Source organism: Trachemys scripta, chromosome 14 (assembly GCF_013100865.1).
Source record: "Trachemys scripta elegans isolate TJP31775 chromosome 14, CAS_Tse_1.0, whole genome shotgun sequence".
NCBI lineage: Eukaryota > Metazoa > Chordata > Testudines > Emydidae > Trachemys > Trachemys scripta.
In genome coordinates, this window is record NC_048311.1 from 32,299,591 (window position 1) to 32,320,313 (window position 20,723).

The 20,723-nt window shown below is 56.4% G+C and overlaps 1 protein-coding gene across 1 annotated transcript in view; it reads left to right on the top strand.

Moving 5' to 3' along the window:
- The window catches only part of NPLOC4 (NPL4 homolog, ubiquitin recognition factor), a 38,879-nt gene extending 26,872 nt beyond the window's left edge, over positions 1-12,007 (top strand). The window contains exons 12-16 of the mRNA XM_034789677.1: positions 2,395-2,466; positions 5,247-5,342; positions 6,675-6,791; positions 8,499-8,601; positions 9,265-12,007. Of these exons, the coding sequence (XP_034645568.1) occupies positions 2,395-2,466; positions 5,247-5,342; positions 6,675-6,791; positions 8,499-8,601; positions 9,265-9,422 (546 nt within the window). The 3' untranslated portion in view covers positions 9,423-12,007. The remainder of the gene's footprint in view (positions 1-2,394; positions 2,467-5,246; positions 5,343-6,674; positions 6,792-8,498; positions 8,602-9,264) is intronic.
- Positions 12,008-20,723: the final 8,716 nt, after the last annotated feature.

The following is a 20,723-nucleotide window of genomic DNA, read 5'->3' on the forward strand; positions in this document are numbered from 1 at the left end:
TCCTGTCTCTAGGATGATTCATTGCCCAATTCCTCTGGGGCCTATTGCTTGATTCTTGTCCAGACAGTGAGTAGAATTTGAGCGTCATTAACTCCCTTTGGAGCCGTGGCTGCTAAGCAGAGCACATGGCATTGCATGGCACCGGGAACCCCAGAGTCCTGAGGTACAGTCCTAGTAGACCACGTATGTGGATAAAGGCTGCTAGGGCTCTGGCGACTGCCAAATTTGGAGAGATCTCGTAGCAATCCTCCCAGCTTGACATTTGTTAAGCTATAAAATGTAACTGCCTAATAAACCTGTACATGTGGGGAGGAGGAAGGTGCCTACTTCGTTCCACGGGGAGGGAGGCACAGACACTTCCTTTAGCTGGGGGATGTAAGGTGTCAATTTGGTAGTAACAATTTTAGAAAATATCTTTCAGGCCTTCGTAGCATGACATTAAAAAGAAGGCTTTTAACATGGAAATCCCCAGAGGGGAAGATTAAAGCGAACAGGTGCTGGAAAAATGTTTCTGCATATTAGAACTTAATTAGATTTGAAAATGAATTCCAGATGGGCTAATTATGTGTGAGTTGTTGCAGGTTCTTTCTTGCAGGGGCAGGAGAGTGTTTGGGGAACTGATGTAGCTTGATTGGATTTGATTCCTAATTCTTGCAGTATTGCTGAGCTCTAGACACGGGCTGGCTTTCGGGCCCTGTGGTCCCTCTGAAAAGGCTCCACGGCTCCTGCTGCTGCTGTCAGAGCCAGGGAGATCTAAGGCCACAAGCAACCAGGCTTGTTGCTAAAATAACCACTGGGCCAACAACCTGTCACGTTCAAGGAGAAATGATTCTTATCAGAATTACTTGTAAAGGAAACTTCAAAGACGGGACGGTTGATTCTACAAAGGGGGAACTATTTCCAGGGACACATGGTGTTAGGGGTGCCATTGGCTTCTCCAAGCCAAGTAGCGTGCCAAAGCATGCTTGAGCATGTGACAGACTGAGCGTGTGGGGACCGTCCGGAGCGATTGCAGGGGGTGCTGGCCACAGTGCTGCATGTTTCTGATCTATAAATACTAGAGCGGTGGTTCTCAACCTGCAGGCCGCTTGCTGCCCAATCAGCACACAGCTGCGGCCCAGGTGACACCCTCAGGGCCATACAGGTAGTATATTTGTATTGTGTGGCTGCAACCCACATAACACATAGACAGCTGCATATGTGGCCCACAGTGGTAAATAGGTTGAGAATCACTGTACTAGAGTAACTGAGAAATGTTACTAGTAGGGGCGTAGCAGCATATTCAAAGGCAGAAAATGTAGTTTTTAAAGGGCCGGTGTTATCCATGAGTGTCTCTCTGAAGTGTTTTGCTTGCTGGCTCTGTTTTAGGGGTGCTTCACAAACCCCAAAAGACATCCCCTCTGTCTGCAGTGGGACTGAGGGACAAATTTCATGGCCTTTTTACAGCTTTCCCCAGGAAGTAAATTGAGCATGCCGGAGCAAGAGCCATGTATGAGTCTGCGTGTGTGCCAGGACGAGAGCCATGCATGAGTCTATAACTGTCATGGGCTCTGCCTCCCAACCACGCTGAGATTGCTCAGCAACTGAACTTTTCCGTAAGGTCTGTGCCTGGAAATCGTGGATGTGTGATTTGTGTGTGGCTTAATGAATGATTTATATCCCAGGAAGGGATGATTTAGGTAGAAAATACAGTCCCCTCTTACCGAATCTGTAATGAAAAGAGTCAGTTCTTATTCATTTATTTCTGAAGCTGTTTGAACTCAGCGTGTTTGACATAAATCAAGTCTAATTGTCATTTCAGACAGACCAGATGATCATAATGGTCCCTTCTGACCTTAAAGTCTATGAGTCTATGAGTCTATGAGTCTATGAACATATGCTGGCCGTTTTTCTTCATAATTAAACTTTATGTTCAATTCGTCTGACAAAGCCAAACAAGTTTTGGCTTTGGCAGATTGTATGGTTTTTCCGGGTCTGTGTATTTAAGAAAAAGTGGCAGGTTTTCCAATGGCCATGAATAGACCTGCTGGGCGCAAGCGCACGTAATTTGAGTGGAGACTCCAGCGTGTTGACCTGACAGTTCAGCCTGTGCAGAAAGTCAGTTTTATGTGTAGCTGTGGTGTAAAGGGGACATTTCATTAGGAACACGGCACCTTTTGGCTTGTCTGCTTCAAACGTCAACTGCAGGGACAGCTCCACATCTGCCCTCAAACAGTAACTTAGCACCCAACAAAATGACAGAGGAAAATGAATCGCTGTCTGTGTCTTTCATAAATCTGAAAAACAATCCCAATGGTTTAGAAGCCCCCAGTCTATCCGGGTGTTCCAGCTCAGGGATCCATATGGTCTACACCAGTCCCATCCAGTTCATTAACTGTGCTCTTCTTATTTCAGGACATAGACAAGTTTGGCAACGAGATCACTCAGCTGGCTCGCCCCCTCCCTGTCGAGTATCTAATCATAGATGTAAGTATTCGCTGCAGTGTTTGCTCGTTTGCAGCTGGCTGTAGAATCGAGGCAGCGTTCCTTTCGCACCACCGAACCTTCTGAAAAGCCCACAGGGGCTGAAGGGTTTAACTCGAGTTTGCTTTCTTTAAACCTGGGAGTGCAACAGGCAGCACGCTTTTGCGGGAGTGCAGCACTCTGGGGTGGGTGGTGATGTGATGCCAGAGAAATGCATTTACTTCTCCAAAGGGCGCTGCTTGGAGTGTCTTATTGCTGTTATGAAACAGAATTTATCCATCAAATGAAGGAAGCAGTAAGCCCCATGGACATGCTGGGCATTAAATCATTGGGAGCTAATTAGAAAGCTCCAGTTGTCTCTTTCGTAGCAGTGATTAAGAACACTGCTCATTCCAGTGATAAGCAAGCTGGGTTTGTACTATGAAAAGGCCTACAGCTCCTTCATTGCCAATTCCTAATGCTTTTCCTAGTTGCAGTTCTGTGTTCAGGTCCCATCTGCCTACCACTGAATGTGTCCCCCCAGGCAGCAGCGTTGTTTCTTGGGCTATGCATCCTTGAGTGTTGGGAGCCAAAGGGCAACTGGTCTAAGAGCCCTGCCTTGTTTAGTAAGTGTTGCCAACGCACTTGGGAGCAGCGTTAAAACTCTGCCACTGTCTTTCAACCTTAATGGGGGCCTTTCCTGGATGGGAGACTGGGAGGCAGATAATTCAGATGACAGAAAATATTGCGGGAGTGGAAGTGGTGCCACTAATGATTAAATCCATTCAAAGCGACTGGTCCACTCCAGCTGCTGCTAGCATGAATACAAATGTCCCAAGCACTGCCCCAGGAAACCCCAGATGTGGGGAAGCAGGTGGACTGGAAACCAACACTCACTCTTCCTCTTTGTTGGTTTTTTTTCTGTGGGGTGTGTTACTTATCAAAGCTGTGTTTGGGCTGAAGCCTTTGACACGTGATTCATGCAGTGAAATATTGTGTTTGGAACAATGGGACCCATTGTGTGGCACCCGTCGACGTTCCATTCCAATTGACAGCACTGGAACGTATTTATTACCCCAGCAATAAAGGCATCTGGTTTGGGACTACCTGGGGTGTAATTAAGATGAAAACAGATTGACAGAACATGCACTTACGAGGAGTCTGGAATGATGGAAATCTGAATTTCTGAAGCATCTTAAAAAAAAAAAAAAAAAAAAACACCCTAACCAAGTATTTTTCTGGTTAATATTGCAATGGATGTTATTTCTGCATCTTTGATGTCAGCTACAAACTGCACACATCCCTGACTGAAAAGCTCATGTTTTTTTAATAAGACTTTAATAGCCATAGAATCAGAGGATGAAGGCACCTTGCTGGCCCGCACGTTCTTCTGGCCCACCTGCCACCCCCCTTCCAAGTGATGTAAGCGGCAAAGAGGAGGAATATTAGTGAGTCCCAGGATAGTGCGTGTAAAGCTCACTGTAACAAAAGGCACAAGGCCAGAAGAGGACGGCAGAGGGTTTTTTTGAGCCCTACGTGGCTCAGTAAGAACTTAGGGAGCCCGCTGGCTGGCATGGGATGCATGTGATTTCTGAGCCACGTTCTCTCCTGCATCTGGCAAAGTCCCCGCCAATCCAGTGACGGTATTGGGGGGCCTGGGCGAGCTGACCAAAGAGCGTATCGATGGCAGGGGATTCCAGGATTAGGCAGAGACTGTGGGAAACTCTGCATCAGAGAGGGCTTTCGTCCTTTGCTGGAAGAGCCGAGTCCTGTGGCAGAAAGGTGCACGAGGTTAGAGACGGGCGGGAGGTCCTCCTTGGATGCTCAAGCAGTTGACGAGTCACTTATCATGTGGATAAAAGCTGGTATCAGCTTCAGTGCTTTTGCTGCTCTTTCTAATGTGCCTTTGTATTGACCGTGCACTGCACGAAGCACCTCGTGTTGCTGAAAGGGTTCAGACTGGACTGAGACAACTGGCAAAAGCCAAGTTCTCGATAAGGCACCAACTTTCTGGCTCCTTAATCTTCCTTGGCAAGAAATGAAGGAGCGTATTTTTATTCAGTTCACTTGCCGTAAGTTCCCCTTCCCCAGCACGCTGGGTGTGCCAAAGCACCCCTCTATCCAGGGTGTTCAAAGCCTGCACCCCGTCCAGGTGATAACCGCTCCGAGCCAGGAGGGGGCGCTCCTGTAACCTCACTAGCTTAGACTATTGGGCCTGGTGTCATGGCCTAAGTGTTTCATGCTGTTTGTTTCCTTGGGCTGTGCTCAAGGGCAGGCCCTGCAGTGCAGAGAAAACAGTTGTATGTAAAGAAGTGATCTGGGTGAACTCTTTATTCGTTTCTCAGACTGCCCCAAGTCCCAGCCGCAGAGTTCAGCAGTGCCTCCCCGTTCCTCTCTAATCCAACCTCCTCCGTGTAATTCTTCCAGTGCATAAAAAGAGCCAGTTCCGAATTGCCAGCCTCAGGCACACCGTTCTCAGATCAGTGGCGGGGTGGGGAGGAGGTCTGTACTTCCACGGGCTGTGAGCCTGTACGTTTTCAGGAGAGCGTTGGAGGCCGTGCTGGGGCTGCCCTGAAAAAGGGAAGTGTTGATCAAATATCCTTTGAAATGTGAAAAAGGCTTTACAAGTTCCACATAATAATCACTTTGTGACCCTCATGGCTGACCACTGCGCTGTGCGGTGAGTGGCGTTTCTCAGCTATTGGAGGCAGTGGGCCGAGGTCTCCGGCACCTGTGAACCAGGCCTGGCCTGTCTACTCAGCATCCCAGCACCCTGTTCTAATAGCTCTTCCTTGAATTTTTAGATTACCACGACTTTCCCCAAGGATCCAGTTTACACTTTTTCTATTTCTCAAAATCCGTTCCCTATTGAGAACCGTGACGTGCTGGGAGAAACTCAGGTAAGGAATGCTTTAAAGTGTGTGTCTCCTACCTGTACAGTCCTACACATGTATGTAATCTTCTACATGTTTCCCTTACGCTAAGCCCTCTGAAAGGGAACGGCAGTAGAGAGACTGCAGCAGCTGTTGCATTGAGCCGTCTCCTCATTGTTTGAGCCACGCTTGGCTATACGCTCAGCAAAACTTCCCTCTCTGAATGCTTTGCACCTCCCTATAAATCACCCCTGTTGGATGTACCAGTCCCCACCCATTCCAGTGATCTGAATGAGGCCATTTGGCTTGCCAAGAATTGCCTCTTGGCAGCTTCTTTTTTAGAAGTTACTTGCAATTCCATGGTGTGTGTTTGATCAAGAATCAGTGAAGAGTGCATCCTGTCTGTGACAAAACTGCGCTGCTTCACCACACTGCTGGGGTGGGTCAAACAACATGCCGGGCCTACAGTGGCTCCTGGGTTTAGTGCTGACACCGAGAATGCTGGTTGCTTTGGGGAATGGTTTTAAAAAGCTGAACTGCTCATTACAGAAAGGGGCAGCTATCAAATTGCCCAAGCCACATGTGAGCTGGCCAAATCAGTAGGCATTTTTGGTTTCTTGGTAATAGTAAGGGTCTGTCTCTCAAAAGGGATCGGCATGGAAAGTAGCAAAGATTTCTTCTGAAATAGTTGGACGTAAAATTAATCGGGAGTGAAGAGTTCCTGCACAAACACAAACTCCTGCAGAAGCTGTGAGAGAGGCAACTAGAACGTGTCACGGAGCAGCTCCGGGGTTTTGCTGTATAATGAAGTAGTCAGCTCTGCAAAGCGCTGTGTGGGCAGTGTGACTGTACAGTTAAAGGATTCCTGACCCTGGCCTTCTCCACCTGGCTGTGAGGCATGGGTCTCTTCTGCACCTGGCGAGCCTACTCCACTTCAGCGCAATTGGCTGATGCAGGCTTCAGAGGGCATGACCCTGTTAGCCAGCTCACTCATTCCTGACTGGGGCACCATCTTCCCCTGGCCCCTGTTCCCTCACTGCCCCAAACTGGCGTGGCTCTGAGATGCGCTGTCTGAGTGCTCCAGTGTCTGGGCTCAGCTCTCTCTGCCCTGGGGTCTTTCAGATGTCTAAATCATTCCAGATTCCCTTTCTCTGGAAATGTGAAAAGCTGCGATTCAGTCTGCAAGGCTCTCTGATTTCAGGATGTCAGTCTGCATCGCAACTGTGTCTATTGATAGAGGAAGGAATTTTACCAGTGTCTTCTCTGTCAGTGTATCTGAATGGAAAAATCAAGTTATCGCACTGGGGTAAGGAAATATGACTTCTGTATTGTTTTTCTTCCCCTTTCCAATGTCTGCAGGACTTCCACAGCTTGGCCACGTACCTATCTCAAAACACTTCCTCTGTTTTCCTAGACGTCATCTCTGATTTCCATCTGCTCCTTTTTCTGGTCACCAATGAGGTCATGCCTCTGCAGGTATGTGATCGAAGAAAATGATTTTGGCTAATGACAAAGGGCTTGCAATGAGCATCGCATTACAGACCAGCACCAAGCTTCTCCTCCTCAGGAATCAAGGCAGGAGCATCCGTTGCATGTGCGGTGGAAAGCGCCGTGCGTCTGTTACGCCCAGTCTGAGTCCTCAGACGCAGCTTGTTGGCTGGTTTCTCTGTAGTTCCTGCTGAGAAAATACAGCTTGGCAACGGTCTTTCCTTCTCAGTGACCCTTTTGGTTGATGGGAAGAGGCGAGATTTATCGGCGTTCTGGAAGTCCTGCTCAGTGGCTGGGAGCAGTGAGTCGGGGGTGGCTGTGTGAGCAGGGTCCCAGGCTGGATACAGCCACTTGGCTCTGGCTCAGGTAGCTGGAAAGGTTTAAAAGTATCGGAGTCAGAAATTCCTGTTCTAATGATAACAAGATCAGAGTCACCAGATCTCTTCCAGGACAACTACTTCCTGTCTTTGCAGCTCTGGCTGCGTTGGCTTGGCACTAGGAGTTGGCTGCGTATCAGGCCCTGCGTTAACATCTGCACCACTCAGATTTTCCCATTTTTAAATAACATACCAACAAGCAAAGCCATGTGTTTTCCAGAGGCTTCGAGAATTGCGCAAACTGAGCCTGTGTAGCACAGCTGGGCTGCCAGTGGGCAGCTGGAGATCAGGACCAATCAGGGGGATTTTGTGTGTGTTGTGTTTGGAATTTTGTCCAGTCTTTTTTTTTTCTTTGTGATAAAAGTGTGAGCGAGCCTTCGCTCTCTTGCAGGTTCACTGCAGAAGTGGGCAAAAGCTGCCATTCGGGGGGGCCAGTGGTCTGGCTGTTTTAACTCCCTGAAGGTGATCTAGTGCTCCTGAAATGAGGGGCTAGTGGTGATGGCTAGAGCCAGACCTAATGTAGGTAGGCACTGTACAAGTTTCCCCTGCGTAAACCTACCCATACACCTCAAAACTATTGTCTGAGCCCTCCTGCTATTCCAGCCCTTGACCTCTTGAGTAAAGTCTCCATATCTTGATTAGGTGTATGGTGGCTTCATCCAATCCTGCTAAATTTTACAACATTAATACAGTTACCAGACACTTTTGGCCCACTTTTCTGTGCAGAGGGGTGCAACAAGTGACTTGGCTCCAGCATATATTCATTTATAGATTATAATGCCAGAAGGGAGCACTGTGATCATCTGATCTGATCTAGACACGCCCTGAATTAATTGCTCTAGCTTCTGTTTGGCCAAGTTTCAGGGAACATGTCAGCCCTGGGGAGAAACTAGAAGCAGGATTTATAAAGCCAATCAAACGCTGTTGACTAGCCCCTTCCAGGCAGGGAGTGTCCGCTTGCTTGTGTCCCCAGAGTGGCACCTCTATAAAAGGGTGAAAGAGGGGGCGGGATAGCTCAGTGGTTTGAGCATTGGCCTGCTAAACCCAGAGTTGTGAGTTCAATCCTTGAGGGGGCCAAAAAAACCCAAAAACCTGTCAGGGACAGTACTTGGTCCTGCTAGTGAAGGCAGGGGGCTGGACTTGATGACCGTCAAGGTCCCTTCCAGTTCTAGGAGATGGATATATCAAATGAAAGGGTTTTTTAGAATTCCTAGCGGCCACTGGGGAACAAACTCACTATGGAGCTTGGAGTGCAGGGGGGCGGGAGCCCAGCCCTGGTCCGTGTGCGCTGGTTGAGACTACGCGCTCTCTTCTACAGGATAGCATCAGCTTGCTGCTGGAGGCGGTGAGGACCAGGAACGAGGAGCTGGCACAGACCTGGAAGAAATCGGAGCAATGGGCCACCATTGAACAGCTCTGTAGTAAGTCCCCAGACTCACCTGCTGTTCTCCTGTGACCAACAAGTGGGGATACCGAAGTGCTTTGCCCGGGCTGGCTGCTGAGTGGCACAGCCGTGCTCCTGCACAGGGAATGAGCTGGCTCCCAAGGCCTGCAGGGGCTCAGAGCACTGGGGGCCCAAGCAGTACCCACCTCCTGGGCCAAAGGCAGGAGCGCCACCGGAGGGCTGTGGCATGAAGCAGAGACCCTCAATCCTTGCACTCTGTGGCAGGGAGGTGGCCCTGGAGTACGATTAGACTGAGCTGAGTTATCTGAGCCGATCCTAGATCTGGGAGACAGAACCGGCTATCTCTGGGTGCCGTTGTCTGCCTCAATCTGCTGCCTGCGACGGGTGTTGTGACACCACAGCAGCAAGCAGTCTGCCGGGCAGTGCCCAGACCCCAGACAGCGGGCGGGGCACAGGCACAGGCGCGGGGAATGCAGGTTCAGTAGCATGAGCCCCTCTGGCGTCTAAGCCGAGGCGGGGGAGACTGCTAGTTTTAGACCTGGCGGTCCCAGGGTCAGGCCCTGCCACTCCCCTGTCCCGGAGTGTTGCGTTACATGTAGAAACTCCCATGTGAACCTCCTCCTGCCCCCAGTCCCCCCCTCTTCCCAGCCTTGACCTCTGCTCTGTTTCCCCCTTACAGGCACGGTTGGGGTCCCGCTCTCAGGGTTACATGAATATGGTGCCATGGGCAGTTCAACACATGCTGCATCCTCGGCCATGTGGGCTTGCCAACACTGCACCTTCATGAACCAGCCCGGCACAGACCACTGCGAGATGTGCAGCCTCCCCAGGACCTAGCCCCCGCTGCTTGGCGCTCAGGGCAGACTGACAAATACAGAGGCAAACCCTTTAAAAAGCAGGCTGGTTTCTCATGCCCCCCTCCCCCGTAATGATGCGCCACAAGGGGCAGACCGAGAGGGGGGTGGGTTGCCAGGTCTGTGTGTCCGATTGCAGAGCGCTCTGCACTGTCCTTTCTGGGGCCTAGCGATAGGGAGGGGAGGCAGGCTGGCCGCTGGTGGGATTTCAGCTGTTAGACCAGCATGAGGAGACCCTTGGCTTCAGTGTCCACACACTCACTCCCCCTGCCATGACTCGGGCTATCTCCCTGCGCTGTCATCCTGGGACTGGCTCTCCTGCCATCTCCAGGGGCTCTCTAGGCTTTGTGCTGATCTCATTCGACAGCAGCTGCTTCTCCCTCTGAGCTGAGCGAGCTCCGGGGCACAAGGCAAAGCGGGGTGGCTGGGCGGGCCATCTCCACAGGTGCTTGGCAGCAAGGGGCTGACCTCCCTCGATTAGCTTGCATGATGTGCAGCTGCCCTGTCCCAGCAACCTTAACACAGGAGATGGCCTGGGAGGAAGTGATGCTGTAGGCATGGCGCGGTCCCACTGGCCGCTCTTAGCAGGGGATCGCTGTCCCCCCTCCCCAGTGCTCCTTCTCCGATGCCTGGTTGGTTTGTCAGCAGTTGGCTCTTCTCCAGGGTTTTCTGTAGCCCTCGGTGCCGGACTCGGCTGAGCCTCCACCATAATTACAGCTTTGACTAAATGGTCAACAGCCGGAGAACGTACAATGAGCACCAGAAGCAAAGCTGCCAAGCCCCAGCGCTCATCCACAGTGCTTCTGACGTGCGCTTGGTATCCATCCCTCTGCGTACCCCGGAGCCCTGTCTCTCCGGGGTGACCCCTCACTGCAGCCCAGGAGCACGGTGCGCAGATGATTTTGAGCTGCCTCTCCACAAAGTGGCTTTGGCAGTCGCTCCTCGGCTCTCCCCTGCCTAGGGTCATGGCACCCAGGGCAGGGCTGGGTCCGCTCCCGCTGGCTAGATCTCCCAAGGGCCGACGAACAAGCAGCGGGAGCTCGCTGCCCCAGAGCAGAGATGGGGCTGGCACCTTGGCTTATTGCTTTTGTTAAAGCGGTTGGTGGACAGGCGCCCCAGCTCTGGAGCAGGCAGCCTTTCACCCCACCTGTCTCCCTTAAGGACACAGCCCACCGCAGGGTGCATGCTCCTTCCACTGCATTTAGTGCCGTCTCCTGCATCTGCCAGCTGCTGGAGGAGCTACTTTCCTTGGCCGTCTCCCCTCTGCAGAGTGAGGCTGTGGCACTTAGGAAGCGAATGTAACTCGTAAGTCTGCTTTGCGTTAACAAGTGCAGGGCCTGGCTCCAGCACCCGTTCTCCATTAGACCCCCCCAGGCCTGGGCTGGCTGCTTGGTAGTTAGCCCCAGTCCTGCAGCCAGAGCCCAGGTGCCCAAGCAAAGGGAAGAGCCCCACACCTTACTTTGCAGCAGCTGCTCCGCTCCCCTGGAGCGAACTGAGCCCCATAGCAAACATGCAGCATGTTCCATCCTTCCAACTTGCCGGGGTCTCCTCGCAGCAAATCCAGTCTTGTTAGCTGCTCTCTAGTGCCTGAAGTTCAGAGCTGACCTTGGGGGCCACAGCCGGGGTGCTTGTGGGGGCCAGGCCACAAGGGGCAGATCTCCCACTAAATCACCACTCTCTGCTGTCCCTTTAAATTTAGAACAGCTGCTGCTGCTGTTTTTAACCACACTGGGGCAGAATTGCAGGTCTTGTTCTTCCTCTGCTTGCGCATTAGTGACCTTAATAACAGCCCAGCTGGCCAGCCCCCGAGCCCAGGCTAGAGGCATCTGTTAGCATGGGGAAGTGCCAGTCGAAAGCCTGCCTTGCCCCTCTCCTGGAGTCTAGCTGAACTTTGGCCTGTTTGCCATTCCCAGAGCAGCACCCGGCCCCTGGGGTTCACTGCCTCTCTCCAGTTGTAATCATTCAAACGCCCCAATGTTTCCTGAGCTGCATTGTAAGGAACCCCTTCCCAGCTGTTCAGAGAGGCCCTCTCTCTCGTTCTCTAAAGAGAACCAGGGGAGGAGTGGGTCCCCTTGGCAGGATAATGCTGCAAGCTTGTTTCCTCCCAGACTGATAGGGGAACTAGGACTGGCTGATCATAATGGGTCAAACAGACCCTTGGTACCCCATCAGGTGGGGCTTTTCCCCTGGTCCCCTCTCTCCAGGAGGCCAGTAGCAGGGTGGGCAAGCGGACGACACAGTTTGACTTCTCACAGCTCATCCCTGCACTCCCACCCCCTTCGCTGCAACCCAGGAACAGCTGGCAGGAGTGACGAGGTTTCTGCCCTTTGCAGTTGAAGGATCCCTCGCGCCGTCCTGCTGCTGTTTGAAGAGTAGTCGATTGCAGGCGCCTCTGTCCAGCACTGGGTTTGTGGGGGGGGGGGGTCTTCTGAGCTCCCTAGGGGGGGCTGCTCTTGCTTTTCTGTGCTCTTCGGCTTGCAGAGGTGTGCGTCTTGGGTGTGGACTGGAGTTCTCTTCATTAAAGCCCTGCAAGTAAAATCTAATAAAAGCACCTGAAATGTGAACACGGCTGCTGGCCTCTGCTGTGTTTATTGACCCGGAATCCTGCTTGGTTCTCTGACCCGAGCTGAGCTGATGCCTCCACCTCCAACCTGTTTGCCTGTGTCCGCCGCTGCTCAGGGCGGAGTTGGCAGCAGTGAGGCCGGGGGCCTGTGTAGGCTGGGGGGGACACGAGGGGTTTGAGAGCCAGGCCTGTGTTGTCAGCACGTAAAGCCGCGTCCCCATGGGGCCTACGCTGGCTCCCAAGGAGCATCCTTCGCCTGTGCCCCAAGGGAGCTTCGTCCAGCAGGTAAAGGAACAATCCAACCCTCCTGTCTGCAGTGCCTGGGAGCAGGGGGACGGGGCTGAGGCTCGGGGAGACAGCTCACCTGCTGCTAGGGGCTACAAGGAGTCCTGCGTTTGGGTGGAGCAATTCTGCAACCACTTCTGCTCACGTGCCAGTCTGACACCCTGAAGCCTGGCCCCTGCTGTATGTGGCGTAACCACAAATGGAAACCGCCCTCGGCAGTGACCTGAGCTGGATGGCCACAGGACAGGAGGGGAAAGGGGGGGCAGAATGGAGCCGCTGGATGGTGCAGTGGGGCGAGAGCAGCCGGAGCAGGTTAGTTATCCACCCCCCCACCAGGGCGCCAGCAGCAATCTACTTAGCCAGGGCCCAGGACTGCTTGGAGGCAGGTGCCCGGCAGTGCTGGAGACCCTGAGCCGGCAGGTGAGGATTGATACAGCCGAGGGCAGGAACAGCAGCGAAGGCAGGAGGTGGCTGTCCTGCAGGGAGCGAGGACTGGGAGCCGGTCCCAGCCGGCCTTCGTTTGGGTCAGCTGACATGTTAAAAAGGGAAGTGGTGGCCGGGATTGGGCCGGCTGGCGGTGGTAAAGGGCTGGCCCTGAGCCGGAGCTGGGGTGACAAAATGGGCTCCTCGGCTAGTTCAGTCTGCCCTGGGCCACCTGCCAGCGCTGGGGAGCGGAGCTGGGGCTGCGGCCTGTGCTGAGTAGACGGGGCAGTGTCTGACTGAAAGGAGCCAGGCCTGGGCCTCAAGATGGGTGACTTGTACCTCTCCTCCGGCAGCCCTCGGCAGGCCTCTGCCCAGCGGGACGTGGCCTGATGCTGAAAGGAGGGTCCCTCCCTGAAACAGTGGCGGGAACTCTACAGGAACACTGGCCTTGCTGCAGGGCGGGGGCTCCCCAACCGCGCTGCTACGCCACTCGCCTGCTATGGCCAATCCGGCCCCAACTGCCAGCGTAACGGGGGTTTCTTCACGGGCTGGGCCCTGGCGTGGAACGGGCTGTGAGCAGGAACTTAGAGCGTCCCCAGGAGCCATGACGTGAGCACCTGGAACCACCCCTCCACGAGCGATGGGCGCTCTGCTGTACCCTGAGGGCTGGTGGCAGAGCTGACCCACCCAGGCACCATTCCTCCCGGCTGCCCCTGCCACCTTCAGCCAGCGACTGGTGCCCAAGCTGCGGCTGTGCTGGCTGCACCGGGGCACTGGAGGTTACAATCCAGCTGGTCCAAGGGAGGCTGCGCCACAAACCACCTGCTCCAGCTTGACCTGAATTAGCTCCACCACGCAGTAGTTAGGAAGCATTTTGAAAGTGGCTTTTTCTCTGATCTTTATGTGTAAACCACCAGCATCCCCAGTGCAGGCGGGAGCCCGGCTCGCCAAGCCTCTGCCTGCAGAGAGCAGAGCTGAGCTCCGCTGGGACGCTGGAGGGAGCCAAGGGCGGAACTTGTGCCTGGGAAGTTTTGGCTCGTGGGGGGGGGGGGGGCGAGATACATGGGCATCATTTAGGGCGCTCTGCTGATCTGCCCACAACCACCGCTCTCCCCTGCAGCTGAGCTGAGGGGGGCTGTAGCGGGGCGTCAGGGGCACCCACGGTTCATGCAGAACAAAGGCACAAAGGCCTGAACCCGGCCTTTGCGACGCCACGTCCATGCTCGGGACTCCCCCGGTTGTCCACAGCAGTGCAGGGCGGGCGCCAGCGCTGGGCACAGCAGCTCCGAATAGGGCTAGGTGAGATGGTGCCTCTTGAGACAGCTTTCGGGGTGATGCAGCAGTGGTGGGAACCCTTGATGGGAAAAGCCACCTCCAGACACGAGGCGCTCTGGCAGGAGGCTGTGGAGCAGCGTGGGGTGCCCGCTGTCGGCCAGCATCAGCTCGGGGAGAGGGGCGCTCTGCTGCCATGAGCACATGCCACATCTCCGAGAGACACCTGGTCATTTCATGGCTCCCGTTTTGTGCAGAGCTCTGCCCAGGACAGAGGTGACGAAGTGGGTGTGGCAGGGTCAATTCTGGGTGCTACATGTAATGCTATCAACATTCAAGGCACAGCATGAACTGACAAGGCAGCAAGACGCTTCACAGCATCACAAGCCATCTTGCCATCAAAATACAGCTGCCTCTGGGGTGGGATGTGGCGTTGTTAGAACGGCAGTGGAGTGGCCGAGGGCAGGAACCAAAGGACCATCTCTTCTCCAGAGCATGAGGCTGCGGAAGGCAGCCTGGACTCGGCCGGGCCAGCGGGGCAAAGGCTGTAGAGGAGGCCCAGAGTTCTTACAAAACAGCCCTTTAGAGCACAAGTGACAAGAGGCCCCCCCCTCCTCGCAGCCCTTCTGAGCCGGGACCATCCTTGGCATGGTTCTTGGCTCCGGATGTGCCCAACCACTTCCTGCAGCCCCGGCTTTCTCCCTCTGAGTCTCCCCTCTGGCCTGGCCCAGCCTGGGACCCTGCCAGCAGGCCCCAGCCCAAGGTTCCAGCCATTCACGCCTCCTCGGCATCATCGGGGTTCACAACGGCCTCAGCTCCCCCAGGGCTCCCCACTGGCTCTGCACTGGCCGTGCTGTACCTGCCGCAGGGGCAAAGGGTCGCTGCTGCTGCTAACTGGAGCCCTGGGAGGGAGCGTGACCACATGCCAAGGCCAGAGTTGGTGTTGGGGCGGGGGAGAGATGAGAGCCGCCTCCCCACCCCCTGAACGAAGTCAAACCACAGCAAAGGCTGCGGTAACCGCAGCGCTGCACCTCCTGCTGTTGCCAGCTGCTGTGCGGTCTCCCTGGCCAGCTCCCACCGCCTGGGGAGGGGCCCGCGGCCATGCTCCGCACTCTGCCCATGCCTTCCTTTTCCCCAGGGAGCAGGAAAGTGCAGCCCGCGGCAGGCCAAGCGGGTCTGTTTGCAATCAGCCGCACAGCTGCCAGGCCCACATCTGGCTTGGCCGCCTTCCAGGGCAGCGTGTTAAAAGGGGACGGAGGGAGGCAGCTCGGAGCCAGAGAGAGAAGGGGGAGCCGAGACTAGAAAGGGCAGCCGCTGCCTCTCTCCGCACCGGCCCAGGATCTCAGCGCAGCAGGTAGGAGAGGGAAAAACTCCCCTTGGCTTAGCTGGTCCTGGCCTGGCTCACACACGGCACCAGCCCTTCCCCACGCGGTGCGTGCCAGAGCCCCCCTTGGCTCGGGGCAGAGCGCTCGGCGGCTGTGTGACGTCTCAGCTGCTGGCTAGGGTGAGGGGTTCCACACGAGCGGCTCAGGGCTGGCACCGGGTGGGTGTTCTCCAAGGGGGACCAGGCCCTGGCCAAGCATTGCCTGGTGTTAGCAGGGCTGGGGGCTCTCCGGGGGCAGTGCCCTGCCACTCATCCTCTGCCAGCTCACTAAAGCCGGGGGCCTGAGCAGGGAGAAAGATCCTGTCTCCAAGCAAAGGTGGTGAGAGCTGGGAAGGGAACCGACAGACCAAGGGACCCTGGGGCCCTTCATGGCCAGCCTCTGACTAATGCTCTGTCCCCAGCTCCCCCCAGGCAGCTCAGAAATTGCTGTGTGAAGCAATTCCACTTTGAGCACCGGGGTAGTCCCCTGTCTACCCCGCCCAATGCCACGGTGCCCAGGGCCTGGTTCCTCCGGGGCTCCCACCAGGAGATTTACGGGTGGGATGCTCATAAAATCAGGAATCCAGAGGGGACAGGCCAAAGGCTGCCCAAGGCCAGAGATGTTTGTGGCCCAATATCTGAGTGTCTGCCTCCCCCGGAGGGACGTATTCCTGGAAATTTCATCACAGGGCAATCTTTAATTCAAGATTCATCTTCGGTGTCTGCAGGACAGTCCTGAAGGGTTGGCATCCTGCATGCTGGGAGTGTGGCCAGTGGTGGGGGGAGGCAGCCAAAGTGGAGACATGCTTGGGGCATGGCCCATGGGGGTGCCGGGGGGCGCCCTCTGGCCAGGGCCTGTGGGGGTGGTTGTGGGGGGGCACCCTCTGGCCAGGGCCTGTGGGGGTGGCTTGGGGGGGCCCACTCGGGGCAGAGCCGGTGGGGCTGTCTGTACTGAGCTCTCCCTAATCCCTTTCTGCACCCAGAGGACCATGAAGTGGTTTCTCCCCGTCCTGCTCTGCGTGGCTCTCAGCTATGCTGCAAAGCAGAGGCAGCAGCCGGCGGAATGGGACTACCGATCCGAAGGTAAAGCCGCCCCCAAACTCTCAGCACGGCTTGAATCGTCTGGCCCAGGGTGGCTGCGGACACAGGGCTGGGGGCCCAGCCACGGAGCGGCAGCTCCCAGCTGACCCCAAGTCACCTCTGTCCCTGTGGGCTCTGCCAGGGAGAGGTGGCCGCTAGCTCAGACCAGGATTCCTGGGTTCCAGGGTAGCTCCGCCAGTGCTGTGCTGCGTGACTTTGAACCTACTCATTCCTCCTTTGTGCCTCAGTTTCCCCGCTAGCTGTGCTCCCCCCCAGGACTGGGAAAGGGAATCAGCGCATCTGTGATGTGCTTTGGGAGCCTCGGCTGGACAGCGCTAGGGACGAGCAATGGGCGTGGGAATCATGGTATCTCTGAGGGACGTGGCCGAAGTCGAGAGCTAGAGCCGTTGTGGTCCTGGGGGCAGGGAGGGGAGGGGTTCTGTGGGCTCGGCAGCTCTAGTTGCTGGCTCCAGGTCCCCCAGCAGCCGGGGCTGCCGTGGGCCCAGGTGCTCCCCAGGGTTTGTCTCCTTCCCAGCTGAGAAGGTGAGCCTGAGGGGCTGTGCCAACCTCACCGTGGTCCTGGACAACTGGAAATTCGCCATCGTGACGGAGATCAAGAACCTGCTCCTGTACGACCACCAAACCGTGCTCCCCGACTATGGCAGGTGAGCCGGGGCGCCAGGAAACTCCAACGCCAGCCTGTGCCGGTGCCGGCCGCATGCTGACCAAAGCTGACGGGCATGGAGCTCACTGGGCCCGGGTCCCACTTCAGACGTGGGCCCAAGTGAGAGGCGTTTGTGGTGTCTAGTTGTTTATGGACGCGTGTCCAGGCTCCACAGGGCACTGGTGGGGAGACGCTGGTCTGGACCAGGCCAAGGGGGTGGGATGGGAAGCTCACATGGTACCTGCCCTGGCTATGCCTGAACCAGCCAGTGCTGGGTGGGGGGGACAGCAAGGGCTCCCCCATTGTTGTGGGGGGGAGGGGCTGTACATCTCTGTGAAGCCTGGGAGGAAGCTCACTCCCTCCCTCACTGTCCCGCCATAGGATCAAATCCCTTTCCGAAGCCCTCGATGACCTCTACAAAGAATTCAACGCGCTGAAGGGCCGGCTCGGGGAGCTGACCACCCGCTTCGAGGGAGTGGAGGCCTTTGTGGATGAGATGAACACGAGCCGAGGCCAGACTCCGGCCAAGCCTCCGATCAGGGCCGCTCAGCCGGAGGCTGACAAACCGGTGGCCCCCGCCAAACGCCGCCGGGTCCTGGTCAGGAACAACCGGAAGCCCGTGGAGCAACCAGGGGATGGGTCTCAGTAGGGCCAGCCCCAGCCGCACGCCCTGGGGCCAGAAATGCCGCGGACTTTCCCATGCGTTTAGAAGCTGCATGTGTCTTTCTTTCTTCCCTAAAGAGACGTTTCCCCGCAGGTGGCTGCGGGCGGGAGCCAGGCCCCCGGGCATTCCCCTGCCCTCTGGATCAGCACCAGCTCCTAGGTGGGGCACGATGTGGCACTTCCCGCTCACTGCCCCGCAGCTGCAGTGGTGCCAGCAGGGTGGACTCAGGCAGGAACCACTGGATCATGTTCTGGGGGGAGCGCCTGGACCCCGCGACGGGGTGTTGTGCCCCTGACCGGGACCAGGCAGCAGGGCCATGAGCTGCAGGGGGCATGGGTTTCTTTGAATCCAGACTCTAGCTGGTCTTAATCCACCGCTGGCTGTACTGAAGCACACGCTGGGGCTTGTGGGAGGGGAGCTGGAGCGATGGGGGACGCTGGGCTGCCACCTGCCGGTGGGAGAAAGGTGCCCATTGGCTCTGGACGGCACAGCAGATCAGGCCCTTGCCTCTCGCAGGTGGAGTGAGTTTAGGGGGTCTTGGGCTCAGTCCACCCCATACCCCCAATTTCCTCACTGCACAAAATAAACTGGGAGGCCTGCTTGGCCCAGGCTGCTGTGGGACCAGAGCCAGGGGCTGAGAGGGAGCGTTGGCCTGGGTGCATGGGGGAGGCTGGTGGGCACCTGCAAAGCCCAGGTCAGCCTAGCTCGCCCTTCGCTTGCACAGCCAGGAGAATTCTTTACTAGGCGGACCTGCTCTCCATGTCCCACAGCGGCATTCCCCTGGGCTTGAGAACCCAACCAGGGTAGCCAATCTGAAATCAGCCAGGCCTAGCCACAGGTGCGTGCGGGGAAGGGCCTTATATACAGGCAGCCCTAGGAAACCCGTCAACGGCGTGTGGGACTGGCCAGCAGTGGCCACGCTTAGCGAGGGCAGGGACTGCAGGTGCAAGCGAGCTGTGCCCGGGCAGTTCCGAAAGCCTGGGCCATGGTGGGTTTGGGCGGGAGGGGGGCTGGGCTTAACCTGCTGGGCTCTAGGGGAAATGAGTCGTTCCTGGATTTTTTCCCTCAATGGGAGGGAGAACCCGCCCCTCGCACCACATTGCTGGCTGCCCCTCCAGCCACTCACGGGTGAGACGCCCTAGTTTCTGGAACGTTCAAGTTTTGAGGCAAAACAAACAAACAAAAAATATCTTGGAAATTAAAGGACCTGCCTGTTCCGCTTGCTTCATTCCCGCCCCTCTGCAGGAGCCAGAACCCATGAGCGGGAAGACGGGAGGGACAGCGGAACGCCAAGCTGCCACGTAGCCAACTCGCCCTGATACGCCGCAGCTGGCGAGCAAGCGATGCAGCCGCCCAGTCTGTTCGCTCTGGCGTGAGAGCTGCAGGCGCTGGCCCCCTCAGCCTGCGTTTCACATTCAACGCGGTGAGGTGCAGGAAGCTCAAAGTACCAGCATTTTGGAGCAAATCTGGCTGGGGACCCAGAGGAAATAACAGTGTCTGGGCCTCGCTCCAGTCCCTAGTGCAACTGGAGAGGCCTGGGGACGCTGCGGGCCAGGGCTCGCCTGTCGCTTTGCCTGGCTGTAATCCCAAGCTCCTGCTCTCTCGCTTTCACAAGTATATTGGGCGTTCCTTCCTGCTGCGCGGCCCAGGTCCCCTGCGCGCGTGGGGCCAGGGCGCAGCAGGGTGGAGTTCGTGTACCGTCTTCAAATAAAGATTTTTCTGTTACCGTCACCACTTTCTCCTGCTGGAATCGTAACAGAAAAGTCAGCAAACACCCCCGGCCGGCCAGAGGCCAGCATGGCTGTGATCCGGAGGAGAGACAGCTGTCTCCGCCCTGCTAGTTACCACTAGCGTTGCATTGCATACGCACGGGAACGCCAGCCAGGCGCGAGGGCCGTGACGCAGGCTCGAGTCGGTTTCAGCCAGGCAAAAGCCTGAGCTCTCGCCAGAAACCTTCGGAGACTTAGTTCCAGCCCTTTCCAGAGCCGAGTTCTGACGGCGGAAGGGCCCGGCAGTGGGTTGTCCGGCCTCTCAGTTCGAGGTTGCTGGTTTAAATCCAGCCAAGGGCAGGCGTCCCCAGGTCATTGTCCTCCTCGTTAGATCCCCACCACAAGCAGTACTAACTGGCCCCCATCTCAGCAGTGAGGCCGGCCCGGGGCTGATCTGGCCAGCCACTCAAGTCCCTTCTCAGGCAGGGTGGTAGTGGGGTGTATAGGAGACCATCACTGCCTCCTCACTGTGCTGGGGTGAACAGAGGGCTGCCGCTTGGCACTCTGCCATCCGTGGATCCCAAGTGCTTCACAAAAGGGTGGTGGTTCATTCCTTCCACCGCTGGGGAAACCGAGGCAGGGAAGGGCCTTTCCCTAAAGCTGTACAGCAAGTCTGCTGGAGCTGGGAAGTGGACCCTGGACTCCCCACTCCTAGCCTTATGCCCTCCCCAGGGCTCTGCGCTGCCCTCACTCTCCAGGGGAACTCCAGCCAGCCAGAGTGTGTTGGAAACATTCAGCCTGGCCCAGCTCCCAACCCTGCTCCTGCTGGAGCTAGCCCTGTGCTCACAGCACGGCTTCCCTGCTTTCAGGGCAACCAGATGCCTCCCTCACACTAGCCCTCAACCGCCCCTTCCCCTGCGGCAGTCGCTTGGTGCCACCTCGTGGTGCCCCAGAGCTGTGCAAAGGGGGTGGGCTGGCATCACCCCCCTGCAGGCAGGTCTCTCTGTCCTGTGCCTCCTTCCAGGGAGTGTTGGAAGAACAGGGTGATTGATAACATGGGGCTCACACTGCAGATTGTGTGGCGCTGGACGTGTCTCTGAGTCCCACGGCAGGGCACTCAACAGAGCCCTGGATCAGCACTACCTGGAAAGGGGGCTGGCAGCCAGGACTCCTGGGTTCTCTCCCCGGCTCTGGGAGGGGAGTGGGGTTGGAGGGGGTGGCTGGGAGCCAGGACGCCTGGGTTCTCTCCCGGCTCTGGGAG